We start from the raw sequence: 16749 nt of genomic DNA on the forward strand, positions 1-16749 counted from the left end.
CCAGAAATTTCGTTGTCACAAGTTTCTTGTGTTACAATGACAATAAAGGCTTTCTGATTCTGATTCTGGTATGCAGCAGCTTCATGATCGCCTTTCCATACTGGTGCAGGCACCCCTGTCTCCGCCCCAGCTGACTAGACTGGGACACCCCGAGCCGTTTGATGGAACTGCTGCTCTCTCCTCGTCATTTCCGCTTTGACTTTTGTCCGAGTGAGTTTCCTTCCCAACACAGCAAAGTGGCTTTCGCTTTGAGCTATTTGACGGGTCAAGCCAACAGTACAGAATTTGGGCATTTCTCACCAGAGGCAGACATGTACCGTTCTATATCCGGTGATTAAAGATTCCGATTGGCTATAAACACCTGGACATGAACGGGCAGGATGTTTTCTAAGACCAGACATAATTGTTGTTGATTACAGAATGACCTGGAGAAGGTGGCTGTCAGAAGGTCAGTGATTAAACTGATGGAAAAAGGGCTAGAGCTAAAGAAAAAAATGAAACCACTCCAGAAGCAGACATGCCAGCTGCTTCTGCCAACAACAAAAAGGTTCTTGGTTCCAAAAATGTTAATGTTCACAATACTTACAATATTGATTTGCATTCAGAGTTGCTCATCTGCTCAGAACAATTGCAAAAAGCTTTCAGCTCATATTCCATTTTTTAATACCTCCTTTTTTTGATAACCTTTTTGTTTCTTTATTAGAAATGAAATGATGGAAAATCACATTGTACTTGAACTTTTTAACAAAGCAAATGAATCTCATAGGAACAAGTCTCCATTTAAAACTTTCATATAAATATATCTGTAAGCTTTAAGACCTGAATCTGCTCTGGCCTTCAGTTCACATGATCTGGAATTCATGAGAATGTCTGAACGGTTGCTGGATGAGCACTTTGATGGATGTACAACTAACTATGGAACTGCCAAAGTCAAAGCTATTTTTTTTAAACCATATTTCACTTTTCTTTTTAACGTAGATGTACTTAAGACTTGTGTTTGTCCTTCTGAAATAAAGTCAGTTATGTTCCTCCTAATTTTGCCTCACAGTAAATCCCTAAACTAAAATTCTAACCTAAGGTGACCCCAACAAAGACGTTTTTGCTGATGTTTATTAATGTTACAGAAAAACAAGTCTGGAAACAAAATAACTTTATTGGAAAAATGTTACTCAGAACAAATTTACAGCCTGTTAGAACACAAAAACAGTCAAACATAATTCCCTGAGGCTTCAGCACAGAAAAGCTTTAGTTTAAAGCACCTCGATCCACATGAGGATAAGCTGAAAACTCTCCCAGTTTGTTGCCGTCAGCATCGTAATGCAGCATCCGGAAGCATTTGTCACAAAAGAGACACGGGTCGCTGGGAGCTAACTGGTCACTAGTGGTTTACCATCTAGAAGTGTCAAAAAGATGGAATTATTAGTTTAAGAAAAGACTAATATTACCGGGAATGTTTGTTTTTCCAAACCTGGCAATAAAGAGATGGCAGACGGCACACTTCTGTGTGAGGACTTTGTGTTTGTGTGTGAGCATAGGGTACAGCTTCTTATCCAAGCAATCGTATTTGTGGACCAGCCTGTAATGAGTCAAGAAAGTTAGGATTTTGAGATGTTCACATCCACGATTCCAAGAGCTGCTTTCAGCTGTGGTTAGATGAATGCAAGGCAGTTTCACTTCAGCTTTTGCTCATTTACGCCACAACCAACAAAGAAAACCAATGAGACCAAACCAAGCTGGTGTGCCAAAACTCAACAGTTTACTGTTTACTGGGTTTTCTTTCAGCGCCTTCTTTCAGGGGTTTGTCACCATCAATCACACCAGAATTCACTCTTGTGATTGGGCTTCAGTTGGAGAGCGGATGCACTTCCTGACTCAACCCCCTGGATCATGGAACCATGTGAGAGTGCCCCCATGTGTTCCCTGTAACTTACTGCATCTGGTGGTCCCAGATTGTCATTTATGTGATATAAATGTAGTAATATGGAAGGAAATGTCTAAATGTGGTGAAACTGAGACATAAATTTCATGAGGTTAATTTTTACATTCGGCGCCCCATACTTTCTGGCATTTTCAACGTTCAAATGCTAATATAACAGACTATTTTCAATCCTCTTTATTGTTATATGTTATAACGGGACATTTCATCTGGAGGAGGGGGCGTATGTAAAACTGTTTACTTCTGCATTGGTGTTCGGATGACAGGTTCATGTCGTAAGGTGACAGATGAACTTCAGGATATGTGAATGAAAAGGAAAATAAAGGCTGCAGCGGTCTACTACACCCAAATGTGTCTCTGAGCTCCTTATTTTATATATGAAACTCCGCTTTACTGACACCGATATGGAGAGAAATTAGACTCAGTCGGATTTGTGCGTGCGTAATTCATGATTTGTGCGTAAATAAGGATTTGTGTATGCATATTCTTGCTTTGTGCGCGCGTAGATGAGGATTTGTGCATAAATTTGGATTTGTGCGTGATTTGTAACTCACATAATACCTTTTGTGTATAAGTTGAAAAAATATAAAATGAAAAAAATACAAAATGCAATTTACGTATGCACAAATTAAGATTACAACAGCTTGAAACTACTTACACACACACATCTTTAAAAAAACACGCACGAATCCCTTGTTACGCACACACGAAGCCAAAGTTACGCACGGATCTACCGTGAGACTGTTTTCACGTCTCACACAATCGTCCGTAAATGCTGCGTTTAAATACCAGTGGAATGCTTGGTCATTAGAATTTTCCTATTAGCCTTCCTTTTTAAACGTATTTCCTTCAGTGGGTGTAGCAGGGCTTAACAATTACTTACTTTTTTTACAATAAGTAGGAGATACCTTGCTACAATACATAAGCTTTAAGCTTGCTTTTTTAAAAATAAAACTATATTACTACTAAGCTAAATCGTTAAGATTGATCTTTTTAGGTCATTGGATCTGATAGGTTACAGAAAGCAATGTAACACCACCACTTCCGGTTAAGTGAGCCAATTGTTGATTATTTGGCACCAGGCTTGGTGACGTAGGACTTAAAGGTACTTCCTCGTTTGTTTTCCTAGCCGGACCGAAACCAAACATCTAAATTCAAGATGCATCTGTCCAGGTAAACACTGCGTTTCAAATTTATAGAGAGCGGTTGCCTTTCTCTTTACCTCAAGATGCTACGTAGCGGATAAGAACAAGATAGAACCGCTTCGTTTCTTTTGCAGAAGAGGGCTGCTTAGCTAGTCGTAGTAGTCTGTTAGCTTTGGGGTAGCAATGTTTGGATTTTTAAAGATGAGTTTTTGATTTCGATGAGGACACAACTCGATTAATGTTTAAAATATTTAGACAAGTGTTTAGAGAAGACTATTTTTCTGCGCAAAAAAAATTAAATTGAGCTAAGCTAGCACTTGGGAATGACGAGCAGATCATCAGTTCTAGTTAACTTTAGCTTTTAGCATAAGTATTTACTAGTGATAAGCAATAAAAAGCATGTATAGTTAATAGTTTCCAGGTCAAATCCCTTTAATCTTTAATCTAATAGATACGACGTATGTTCTATAAATTAGACGCCGTGTCGTGTGTGGTTAGGAAAAACTAAATAATGTCTCCAGTCTGCTGGTGTCAGGCAGAATTCTGTAAACAAAACCTTTCATAAACCAACAGAATGTGCTTTATATCACATCACTCTCATACATTTATTTTGATAAAAAGCAAAGCTTAACTGATAAAAAAATAAACACTTTACGCTTAATATTTTAATAGAAAAAAAGGTTTGAATTAATTTAGTTGAATTATTAGATGTAAATATTTCCATGTGGTAAACACCCGACAGAAGGGATGTTCTGCTGAGTTTTAGTCAGCTGAACAATAAGTTTATTTAGCAATAAAAACACAAAGTAGAGCACCAACAACAATCTAATTCAGTCTTTCTTTTTCATTTATTGAATATGTTTGGCATGTTTACATACTACATACTTATATATTGATTTATATTTTGATATCAATTTCTTCATTTATCTTGACTCAGTACAGACAAATACAATGTCATAATATAATATAGTACTTAAATTATTATGTATAAAAGTAAATGAATCAGGCATTTTAAGTGTTTTTTATGTGTTATCTGAATTGTAGTTTGTTTTTCTTTCTCATCATAGAGGTTTGTTTCTATTTTTTTTATTATCATCCGTGGTTAACATCATGCATGCACTGTGACTGGATGGTTATGAGGGCGGGGCTGTTTGAAGCTGCTTAAACCAGGATTACAGCGTCAGGGCTTTTTTGGTTTTGTTTTTTTAAACACACTGCCTGTTCCTCTGCTATTGTGTTTACATCTTTTTAGTCACAGTCATCTCCAAATGTAATCTCTACCTCATTGTGAAAACATTGTAGGGATCTACAAACAAGGCAAAATTATGTGGAAACATTCCATATGAACATAACAACAGAGTCCCTTTTGGTTTCTTCTAGGGTTGGAATGTACACCAAGAGGAGAAAGCGGGACGTTTCTCACACTTAGACATTTCTCTGTTCCTGAATTTGACTGTCACTCGCTCTGCTTCTCCATATCGCTCCCCCATTTCCTCTCGCTTCGCCACCATGTTGTGCTGGGGGAATGCCAGAGACGGGCAGTTGGGCATTGGTGTGGAGGGGAATCCTGTTTTTGAACCAAGGATCTGTCATGTGTTCAGCGGCAGAGGGCTGAAAGAGGTTGCGTGTGGCGGGCAACACACGCTGTTCTTACTGCAAGATGGTAGTGTATACACGTGTGGTTCCAACAGCTGTGGACAGCTGGGCCATGACAAAGCTGGGAATTCTCCAGGTAAGCTTTAGGTGTCCACAAAGATGCAGAGATTCACAGAAACCTGGAAAGTTATGAAATATTTCTAAAATGTGGAAGAGTAGGACCACACCCGTTTATTATATCGGCTTTGATGCTTGCGATAGAATAAGTGAATGCATAATTTATTCATCTTGATCAATATTTTCAGCAATAATACCTACATAAACTTGTTATTACAATTTTTCAAACCCAGTCAGATATTTATAAACCTCCCATATGTACAGAAACCATATTACAGATGGGGTTTTTTAAATAAAGGTTAGCTAGTTTTCAATGTGCACTGTAGGGATGATTGGAAGCTCCAGTTAGTTCTTTTGCTTTTTTTCGTGTAGCACAGCCTGCAGAAAACACAATCTCAAAAAATCTGGAAAAAGTCTTAATTATACTTTGCGATGCTGTAAAAAATAGAATGACAGAGTTGTAGAAACTGCAAGCTTAGGTAAGGTAGAAATTGCTTCCAAATCCACCTAAATAAAGTTCTTAATGAATTTAAAATGTTCAAATGATAAAATTATATAAAAAAAAAAAGTAAAATGTTAAAATGAACAAATTTTTCTAGTCAAAAAGTTCTCACATTGTAACGTATTAATCTAAAACATCAAAACAGCAAGTTTCTTTTCTGCATTTCCTCTGGATTTATGCTTTGTAATTACTTTCTATTTACTGAAACATAAAAAAAAACAGTTTTTATGTCTTGAATTTCATGCTTAAATGTCTTTTCTCTTACCTTTTATATACCTTATATCTTCCAATAGTAGCCTCTGCCTTTATTAGAGACAGGAATCTATTGGAAACCGGCATTTATCCCATTACAGACGGAGTGATGATGGCTAATGGTTTCATTTTGCTGGGAAATTTGGTCAAGAAATACAGAGTAAAACACCAGATGAACACTATATGATTTATTGAAATGGTGAGAAGGTTTCTTTTCCCTTTAAGCATCAACCTCCGTATCAAAAATCCTTCTGGCTTTCATGCAGATAATTTTCCCGGAGACACGCACACCTTTCCATCTTTGCTCAATCATCCAAGTTCAAAGCAGTTCTTCCAATTTGTTGCTGACTTTCGTTGCAGCTTCACCAGGAAATCGGTTTTCTTCTTTTTCCTACAGCCGTCTTCTCAATATCGCCCATCTGCTTGCGCCTATTGGAAGATACGCGGTAGCTAACATTAGCTGTGTGGACTGATAAATGAATACGATGTTGCTGGATGGCTTTCCTCAAACGGGTGTGGTCTGTGAGGATGCTACAAAAGTGTTTTTTTTGTTTTTCAAAAACACTTAAAAAAAAAAAAACCTTTGTTGGGTTAAATGAACAGAAGATTTAAATCTAAATGAGTTGTATAGTCTAGACCAGAAAACAAGAGGATTTAAAAAATACAAATGTTAAAGTTTTTCCTGTTTTTATCTAGAGATTTTGCTAAAATGTAATCTTCTCTTCTCAGAGCTGGTGGGGGCTCTGGATACCCAGAAGATTACCATGGTGTCGTGTGGTCGGGCCCATTCAGTCGCGGTGAACGAACAGGGTCAGGTGTTTGTGTGGGGGGCTGGAGATGGGGGTCAGCTTGGTTTGGAGACTGCTGAGACGGCTGTTCGAATCCCAAGGTGACTCTTTTATTAAAGACAGGAAACTTTTTTTTTTTCCTTTTTTTGCAGAAAGTCTTAGGGGGGGAAAAATAAGTAACCTAGACAGTCAGGGTATGAGCTTCTTAATGCTGGACTTTATTTTCAATTATATCAAAGGATGATTCTTTAATGTTTTTCAAGATGATGCTAAATTGAGGGGAGTTCTGGACTTAACAGTAAGTTGCAAATGAGCAAAAAACAGCATAAAGGGGTTGAAACTTTTCATTAGCAGGTTCCAGTTACCTTATGCATCAATTTGCACATATTGGAACAGCTGTGACTGCTGCACCAGAATTCTGGGTAAATCCCTAAAATAAAGCTGTAAAGCTGCTGAAAGGAGGAGATAAAATTGGAAGAATTTTTAAAGAAAAATCTGTTTACTGGTTGTTAGCCTCCTGAATTTGGTTAATGCATGGCATGAGAAAATGTAACATACATTACATGTCCCAACTCTTTTCAAATGAATTTATCTCCAGTTATGAAAAAAAAAAGTTTTTCCTTTTGGAGGAGAAGTGGTTTGATGCGTGCTTGCATCAATGGATTCATGTGCTGTATTTATCCCGGCCTTCTGGTGGTCAAATGTGAAGTTTATTGTTTTTTTTTCTTCTCTTTCTAGCTTTTGGTTTAGATTTTTGTCCTTTTCTCCTCAGGTTGCTTAAAAAACTGTGTGACCACAGCATCTCCCAAGTAGTGTGTGGAAACCAGCACTGCATCGCACTTTCTCGAGGTGTGAACGATGCACTCTTCACGACGCTAAATCCGAAACTCAGAAACCTTTTAGTTTCTGATTTAGATATCAGAGCAGTTATCACTCCAGTTCAAGATCAGTCACACACTCCCAAGGAAACTCTTTTATTTAGGTTGTAATAATCTTCACAATTACTTGATCTTCTTAGTTATGTTATCATTATTTTTCATCCCGTTTTTATTTGGGGTGATTATGAGCGCTGATTTAATAACATTCTAAAATGAAATGGGGCTGAATGACATCAATAGAAGTCGGAGCTCAGCAGTGATAATAGGCTGTGTCAGCCGGCTCCATCAGGGAAACCTATACCTGAACCCAAAGCAAAGCTCTCTCAGCTGAAGTGATGTATTAGAAATAGATGGAGATGAGAATTCAGGCTCTAAGGTGACATTTTTTTAAACTTGAAATGAATCAAGATCTGTTTAAATTGAACTATATCTTATGGCACGACAAAATGTTTGAATTTTTCCCCCCAGATAATAAAGTCTTATAATCATATGAAGGATTGTATTTACCCATATGAAAGCCCTTATAATCAAAAGCTTTAGGGACCCACTCCAATGAAAATGATGTTTTTAACATGTTCTTTTAGCAATTATCTGATGACGGAGGACATGTATAAAGAAAATTCAGCTTAAACTGCATTTCTGAGTATAAAACTGACAATTAAAAGACAACTGGGATGGATTTTACAATAGATCAAAAGATGACCAGTGAATGCTTTCCATGTGTTTATTGGGGTTTTCTGGATGTGTGAATGGGGTTTCTCTGTGTGCTCACTCTCAGATGGCCAGCTGTTCACATGGGGCCAGAACAGCAGCGGTCAGCTGGGTCTGGGCAAAGGAGAGACCAGCAAGCTGTCTCCTTCCCCGGTCAAGTCCCTGGCAGGAATCCCTCTGGCTCAGATAACCGCGGGGGGAGACCACTGTTTTGCGCTCTCCCTGTCTGGAGCTGTGTTTGGCTGGGGCAAAAACAAGGCTGGTCAGCTGGGGCTCAACGATAAACAAGGTACGCATAAGACATAAAATGTTTGAAAATAAAGGATTTCTTAAGAGATAGGTACGTTAAAAAAATGTATACAGTAAAACTGACATTATATACCATTTTGGTTTCCTTTTATTCTTTATTTACATGCTTATTAAAATACCTTTTCATTCTAAGTAGTGCCTAAATGAGGAAGCTTCAGTGTGCCATTAATCCCATCTGATCTGACTGTGAGTTTTGGCTGTCATTCCTGTTCCCAGATCGGGCCGTTCCATGTCACATCAAGTTTTTGAGATCTCAGAGAGTTGTTTACATCAGCTGTGGAGATGAACACACAGCTGCCCTCACAAAGGTATGAACCCTGACCTGCAACATCATGACCAAATAAGACAAATATGTAGAGGCTTAAAACCTTGACATAGGTGTGTCTAGCAGAGGTCTGAAATGATGTTTTGGAGACTGTCCGTCTGTCCCGCTCTGTGGACTTTTATTCTTTTTGTTTTATTTTCTTCTTTTGGTTGTGAGGAATCGCGTGTCTTAAAGCTAACACAGAGAGAAACTTGGTTTCTTTGTGGCTTTTCTAGATGAAGTCCAAGGTTTTATTTCCTCATTTGGGAAATCTTCAGCATAACTAATCCCTGTCTTTGTATCTTTGTCAAACTTTGCAGTTTTTTTAAAGAGGAATAATAAAAAAAAAGCTTTCAATTTCAGTTATAAGCATAGACTGTAATAACAACAGACAGATCGAGGTGTGACGTCACCCATAGAAATGAGGCAAAGTCCCTCACCGTGGCGTCCTGATACGGGCGCCACCATGTTGAAACCAGTCGACAGTGATTGGTCCGAGTCACTCTGAATCCTCGTTTCTATGGGAATGGCGAACACTTCCTATTTGGGAACACGAGAAGGGGGGGTGATGAGCTGTCCATTGTTTTTACAGTCAATGGTTAAAAGCAAAAGTCATATTACTGTGCAAACTAAGAACCATGAGGAAGTCTTTGGTGTAGGTGGGGTAATTTTAAGAATTAAAAAAAGGCCCCCTACATTTCACATCATAGGTGGTTTTAAAGCATTTGATTTGAATCAGATAAAGATCAGCATCTTTTCTCTGTTTACTCACCAAATAACATTCTCCTACTGTTCGGCAGAGCGGGGGCTTATTTACCTTTGGTGATGGCTCCAGGGGGCAACTAGGTCATGGCTCCAGCAATAATGAACTTTTACCCAGACGAGTCATGGAGCTCATGGGAACTGAAGTGTCCCAGATCACCTGTGGAAGGTGCTGTCTCTTCTTTAACTTTCTTCTTTTTTCTCCCCATAGAACATAGACAAACTTTTCTTTTTCTTAAGTAGTTATTGATTTTCCTGTTTTGGTTTTGACTTTTTGTCCCCACTGACCTTACAAAAACAACAACCTGTTTTGAGAAAGGTGTGTTGTGTTTGTTGATCTCCACATTCTTGAATCTGCTGTGGCTTTGACCACATCATGCTCAAAGAATGAAGATGCGTTTTTAAAAAGATTTTAACATTTTAGCCACGTGTTTTAAGACTTTTCAATTCAATTTAAAATGTTGAAACCCTTTAAATAGTTCATAATCGTTGATCTTAAATTAGGCTGTGCACAGTTTCGTCTGTCTATCTCTAAATGTCTGTTTTTCCCGTTGGTAGGCATCACACTCTTGCCTTTGTTCCATCCTCTGGTACGGTGTATGCATTTGGTTGTAACAGTCACGGTCAGCTGGGAACAGGAATACTGGCTGATTTAAGAAGTCCACATCCCGTTAAAAATGATTTCTTGACTTTAAATCTCCGAAAAGGTAAGGTTTATTTGAGGATTGACACAGGCTTTCTGTTTCCATTCTTGCTGAGTTTCACATCAGAAAATTTTCTAGACTTGAAGAGCCTATATCATGCAAAAATGAACTTTCTTGAGCTTTTAACTGTATTACAGTATAACGTTAATTCCTGTAAACAACCCCAAAGTGGTATTTTGATCCACTCATACACCTTTGAGCATTCCTCTAAAACTCTGCTTTCTAAGCACCAGCCCCTCCCAATCCATGAAAACGAGAACCGCCCCTTTTTTCAGGAAGAGTCTGCACTGCCAGCACTGCCCCCAGGCTAACACACACACACACACACATACACACACTTTCTCCACGGAGCTAGCGGTATTTGGCAAAAAGGCTTTCCTTTTATTTGCACATCCATCATTGCAAAAGTTCAGATATTGTCACTGCCGGCTCTATGTTGACGTCATGAAATGGGCAGTGCCTCAGAGATCGGGACGTCTTACCTCCGGGAAGGAAAATGGCTCGCGAGAAGAACTAATATTTAATAAAAAAATCCCTTCTTTAGTGTATCAAAGGTAACATATTATCATATACTGTACTTATATAGTTTACTCTGAAAGGCTCAAGTATAGCATGATATAGGCCCTTTAACAGCTCATCACTTCTGCTAGTTTAAAGGAGCAGTTTTATTTACTGAATTGTCAAGTCTAAGCAAGAATAACTTTTCTAAAATTATTCTGTCTTTTTATTTTCAGAATAATTTAATGAAAGATTGAAAACTTTTGCAAAAATACTTTCTAAAATATTGGGTTGATTGATTATTTTTACTATTAGGTGATCACGATCTTCCTCTTTTTTTGCCTCAGATTTAAGGAAGTATACAGTGATCAAAATCATCTGTGGAGGAGACCATAGCTTTTTAATGTATTCTAGTGAACAGGTATGTGTTTCACTCTTCTTTTATTAAGCTATTATTAAAACTTAATAAGCCAAAAAAAAAGTTTAATCTCATTTTTGGAGAATTTCCGTAGTCACAGTGTTTACAGCATAAGGATTAAAATCATTTTTTTTTATTAGCTTTTAGTCAAATATTACGAAATTGAAGCTGCTAATGCCATTTTAAAGAGGAAATGAAATGATTTGTTTATTTAGCAAAATAATAAAAACTAAAGCATTATTTTCTGCTGCAGAAAAGGTTTGGGTTTTCCATTGAAACCACACGGTGGCAGTAGCATCCCAGCTTTTGGGCAGGACCTGTGGCGGATGTGGAGCATGCATTGGGGCTAACAAACAGTTAGGAATGCTGACTGATAAAGTCGCAGAGTTCTCTGCGTCTGCCCGCTAACCCTGGCAGAACACTTAAACCTCGGGCGTGGCTTGTTTATTTGATCTCCTCTGAGGACATAAACAACACTACCCGCCCGCAGAAATGTGCCACACAAGTTGCAACGAGCAGCTTGCTGTTTGATGTCTGTGTGCTTCTGCCTCTCTGCATGTCTTTAGTGTCCTGAAGTTCCAGAAGACTTCCGAGTGTTTAATGTCAGTAAAAGCCTCTCCCCCATCAACCACGACTGCTTGAACTCATGGAGGTTAAAACTGTTGTACAACACAGACTCTAATGTTACAAAGTAAGTCCAGTTGCCAAAATAAGCAACATTTCTTTACATTTGAATGTTTATACACAGAATATGTAGTTGTGAAGTCCTTTTCAATGACTTTCCTGTCGTTTCTGATTGGTTTCTTTCTCAAAGAGACATGATCGTTCACCTCTCCTCAACCGCTTGTTGGAACGCCAGTTTCTTAGACCAAAGGTAAAGGAAGGTCGTAATCATAATTATTTGATAAGTTTTATCCTTCTCTACAGCCAATGAAGATGAAGTAGAGGTGTGTGTGTGTGTGTGTGTGTGTGTGTGTGTGTGTGTGTGTGTGTGTGTGTGTGTGTGTGTGTGTGTGTGTGTGTGGGGGGGGGGGGTCATCCCTTTGTCAGAAAGTCATTATTGGCAATCGGATTTTATTTATTTATTTATTTTTCACAAAATTACATATTAAAATGATATTTTTGACCTATAGATTTGGAATTGTATTGTTTAGTATCAACCCTTATTGAGTTTGCTAATCACCCTGGTAGTTTACACCAATGTGCTAATGATGCAGAAACGCCATTAGTATAGTTTCCATTTCAAATTGACCCTAAAGGTCTCATGAAAAATTTTAGCTTTGAAATTTTTGGTTTATTACAAAAACAAGATATGAAACATAATTGTGATTCCCAGTAGAGTAAATCCTTGGAACACTGTATAGCTTATAGTGGAGGTTCGCCTGATTTGTACACATTTTTTGTAGACATTTTTGACATAGTTTGAATTTATCTGTGCTTTGTTTTTAAATTATACCTTTTTATTTTGTCTCTACACTTTTGGTCTTTTGTTATAAGACATAAAAAATAGTTTGATCTCAATTTTGTGTGACTTTTTGCTGTGAAAAAAAATGACAAAATGTACTACTCAGGACTGAGTTTTTGGTTCATTGTGGAAATATTGTGTAATATAGTGAAAAAATATCTGTCTAAAAAAAGAAGCCAGAATGGTTTTAAAAAGATGGACATAAAGCGTTGCCACAAAAATTTAGTTTTAACCCATAAGAACCCAAAACTCACATTTTCAGATATTTTTCTGTTACACTGATGTCACCGTGGGTTCTTATGGGTTAAAGATAAATCATTAGAGCAAATTTCAAAGTTGTAAAAAAAAAACTTTTAAATGGGCCAAAACTACTAAAAGGTTTTATAGTTGCAATATGTTTATAAATGAGGAAAAGAACTGCTCACAAACTGAAATAAACTAGAGCAACATAATTAGCATTAAATGTAGCTGCTTACCTAATGAAATATGTCTTCAAGAAGGATTCTTGGAAATCTATTTTTAAAGCCCTAATTATCGAGGCTTTCTCATGGCACTTAACAAATGTTTAGTAAAATATTCAAAACTAAAGAAAATTAAATTTAGTAACACGTTTTATGATTAAACTATGTTTAAATGAGTAAAATAGGGCCAAACGTTTCTTTTTAGCTGCATTTGACAAATGGATCACATAAAAAACCGTAGAGGGCAAAACTCTAATTTTAATGGATGAATAGGAGCAGACTTGGTGAGAGCGACCATCTGCTGCGACTGGCAGGGGTCAGGGAGGACAGAAAAAGAAAACAGAAACACTGAGACATCAAGGAACTGGAACACTGACATGAACATTTATAGATGAGAAAAAGAGCAGATTGGAGAAAGATCCACAGAGAAGGGGTGCATCCTGGATTTAAATGCAATAAAAGTAGATGTTCTCAATTTATAAACTAATGTGAACAAAATTGGGCATCAAAGTTCAAATCTTCAAGACTCTCGCGGACTTGTCATTGACCTTTTTGTACCACAAGCTTCCACATAATCTGATGCAGCAAAACCGATCCGACAATCTGCAGACTTATTTTAACTCGTGTTTAGGTAATTGCTCTTCAAAGCGGACCCATCAGCAGATACTTATCATGAGTTGTGGGTGTCCACGGAGCAGAAAACGGATCCCCGCAGATATGTCAAGACCTGAATACCGGGCGTTCTGCAAGCATGGGGAATTATTTGTAGCTCTGCGCTTCATAAACCTGTGGACTGTACATGAAAGAAGAAATATGGACTTAGCCAGGGAAACCAAAGAGTGAACCATCTGAAGTATGTACAGTTGTTTGGAGGACTGCATGCAAAACACCTCCGAGTCCTAACAGACTTAATTAAGCCGTCTCCTGACAGAGCGAGGAAGGATCTGGTCAAAACAGCAGTTAACAAGTCGGGGGATGTCAGGGTGGCTGTTATTTTGTTATCTTTGTAGATGTGATGCAGAGAAGTGTTTACTAGCTATATTGTTTTTCAAGATGGTCATTAAGCAAATTGTATTCATCAATTCAAATCCAATCAAGCTTTATTTACATTAAAAAAACATGCACAACTTGAAGCACTTAACATTAAAAAAAAATGCACACAATATAACAATAAAAACCAAACCCTTCCCACTCCCCTCCGTTGATGCATATGCCTCATGAATACTTATAAAAGTAACTAGATGAATATAGATTTCTTTCTCTCACACTGATTTGGTATCAGAATTCATTCTATAAAATTTGTGGCTGTGTAGAACACATTTTTGAAATTTCCTTTTGAATAAATGTATTAAAAACCAACATACACAGTATAGACCAAAGGTTTGACACACCTTCCCACTCATTTGAATGAGAATGTGTGTCCAAATTTTTGGTCTGTACTGTCATTGTATTAATTAGGAATAAGCTTAGCAGAGGAGCTGCAAGGTGGTGTCATAGTTAGTACGGTTGACATGGTTATGGTTCGAATCCCAGCTGGGCCCCTTTCTATCTGTGTGGCGTTTGCATGTTTTTTCTTTTTCCAGGCACTCTGGTTTCGTCCTAAGTTTAGCACTTATCCATGAAAAACATGCTGCTCATGCTGATTGGTGACTCTAAATGGACTCTTATCCCTGCCTGTTGTCGCAAATATGCGGCAAACCACTTCGGCTCTAAAATGACCAAAATATAGCTACTATCCACTTACAATCAAAGACAAACGCCAATGTTTTTGTTTTTTCAAAGATGGTAATAAATGTAGGCGTTAAGGGGTTAAGAATGAATGTGTGGCAGTCTGTGTGTGGCAATGGACTAGCAATCCAAACCAGGCTGCATCTCCACCATAGCCCTGTGTCAGCTGGGATGGGGTCTAGAAAATTTTTCACCAGATTCATTCATTCATTCATCTTCTTCCGTTTTGTCCCTTTCGGGGTCACGAGGCTGCCAGGGTCTATCCCGGGCTCTTACGGGCAAAGGCAGGGGACACCCTTGACAGGTCGCCAGTCTGTCGCAGGGCCACAATCACACACCCATTCATTCTCACACCTATGGACAATTTAGAGTTGCCAATTAACCTATGAAGCATGTTTTTGGACGGTGGGAGGAAGCCGGAGATATTTTAGATCCAAATCCTTCTTTCTCTTTCGGCTTTTCCCATCAGGGGTCGCCACAGCGAATCATCCTTTTCCACCTCACTCTATCATGGACATCTTCTACCCTAACATTAGCCAACTTCATGTCCTCTGTTAAGACATCCAAATATCTCCTCTTTGGCCGTCCTCTTGCCCTCCGGCCAGGCAGCTCCATCTCCAACATCCTTCTACCAATATATCCACTATCCCTCCTCTGAACATGTCCAAACCATCTCAGTCTGGCTTCTCTGACTTTGTCGCTAACACAGGCAACATGAGCCGTCCCTCTGATGTACTCGTTCCTTATCCTGTCTAACCTGGTCACTCCTAAGGAGAACCTCAACATCTTCATCTCTGCTACCTCCATCTCAGCCTCTTGTCTCTGTCTCACTGCTACCGTCTCTAACCCATAGAGCAGAGCTGGTCTCACCACTGTCTTGTACACCTTTCCTTTGAGTCTTGCTGGCACTCTTCTGTCACACAACACTCCTGACACTTTCCTCCAACCGCTCCAACCTGCCTGCACTCGCCTCTTCACCTCTTTTCCACAATCCCCATCACACTGAACTGTTGACCCCAAGTACTTAAACTCCTGCACCTTCTTCACCTCAGTCCCCTGTAACCTAACGCTTCTACCTTGATCCCTCTCGTTCAGACACATGTATTCTGTCTTACTACGACTGACCTTCATACCTCTTCTTTCCAGAGCAAACCTCCACCTCTCTAGCTGTTCCTCCACCTGCTCTCTACTCTCACTGCAAATTACAATGTCATCCGCAAACATCATTGTCCAGGGAGATTCCTGTCTTACCTCGTCTGTCAGCCTGTCCATCAGCATAGCAAACAAAAAAGGACTCAAAGCTGATCCTTGGTGTAGTCCCACCTCCACCTTGAACTCCTCTGTCTGACCTACAGCACATCTCACCACCGTCATACTTCTCTCATACATGTCCTGAACTACTCTGACATACTTCTCTGCCACTCCAGACGACCTCATACAGTACCACAGCTCCTCCCTCGGCACCCTGTCATACGCCTTCTCTAAATCTACGAACACACAATGCAGCTCCTTCTGACCTTCTCTGTACTTTTCCATCAACATTCTCAAAGCAAAAATGGCATCAGTGGTGCTCTTACGGGGCATGAAACCATACTGCTGCTCACAGATCTCCACCTTCTTCCTAAGCCTGGCTTCCACTACTCTTTCCCACAGCTTCATTGTGTGGCTCATCAACTTTATTCCTCTATAGTTGCTGCAGTTCTGCGTGTCACCCTTGTTCTTAAAGATCGGAACCAGAACGCTTCTCCTCCATTCCTCAGGCATCTTCTCACTCTCTAAAATCCTATTGAACAACCTTGTTAGAAATTCCACTGCTGTCTCTCCTAAGCACTTCCATACCTCCACAGGTACGTCATCAGGACCAACGGCCTTTCCGCTCTTCATCCTTTTCAGAGCCTTCCTAACCTCATCCTTTCCAATCTCTGCTACTTCCTGCTCCACAACAACCACATCTTCCTCCCTTCTTTCCCTGTCATTTTCCTCGTTCATCAGCTCCTCAAAATACTCCTTCCATCTTTTCTGTACACTCTCTTGGGTTGTTAGCACCTTTCCATCTCTGTCCTTAATCACCCTTATCTGTTGCACGTCCTTCCCATCTCTGTCTCTCTGTCTGGCTAGCCTGTACAAGTCCTTTTCTCCTTCCTTTGTGTCTAACCTGTCATATAGCTCATCGTA

General features: G+C 39.1%; 1 protein-coding gene and 1 long non-coding RNA gene across 2 annotated transcripts in view; one reads left to right on the plus strand and one right to left on the minus strand.

Moving 5' to 3' along the window:
* Positions 1-1095: 1095 nt before the first annotated feature.
* LOC110015935 lies at positions 1096-2229 on the minus strand. Its single transcript, XR_002291202.2, has 2 exons — positions 1469-2229; positions 1096-1393 (listed from the first exon to the last, which is right to left on the minus strand). It is a non-coding gene; the product is annotated as an uncharacterized LOC110015935 (long non-coding RNA).
* A 773-nt stretch (positions 2230-3002) lies between these two features.
* Positions 3003-16749, plus strand: part of herc3 (HECT and RLD domain containing E3 ubiquitin protein ligase 3) — a 29405-nt gene continuing 15658 nt past the window's right edge. Inside the window, exons 1-11 of the mRNA XM_011476465.3 lie at positions 3003-3109; positions 4462-4813; positions 6278-6437; positions 7109-7185; positions 7993-8214; positions 8451-8542; positions 9339-9469; positions 9859-10007; positions 10850-10923; positions 11487-11611; positions 11735-11794. Coding sequence (XP_011474767.2) covers positions 4591-4813; positions 6278-6437; positions 7109-7185; positions 7993-8214; positions 8451-8542; positions 9339-9469; positions 9859-10007; positions 10850-10923; positions 11487-11611; positions 11735-11794 — 1313 coding nt within the window. The 5' untranslated portion in view covers positions 3003-3109; positions 4462-4590. The remainder of the gene's footprint in view (positions 3110-4461; positions 4814-6277; positions 6438-7108; positions 7186-7992; positions 8215-8450; positions 8543-9338; positions 9470-9858; positions 10008-10849; positions 10924-11486; positions 11612-11734; positions 11795-16749) is intronic.

This window comes from Oryzias latipes, chromosome 1, assembly GCF_002234675.1.
Source record: "Oryzias latipes chromosome 1, ASM223467v1".
Classification (NCBI taxonomy): domain Eukaryota; kingdom Metazoa; phylum Chordata; class Actinopteri; order Beloniformes; family Adrianichthyidae; genus Oryzias; species Oryzias latipes.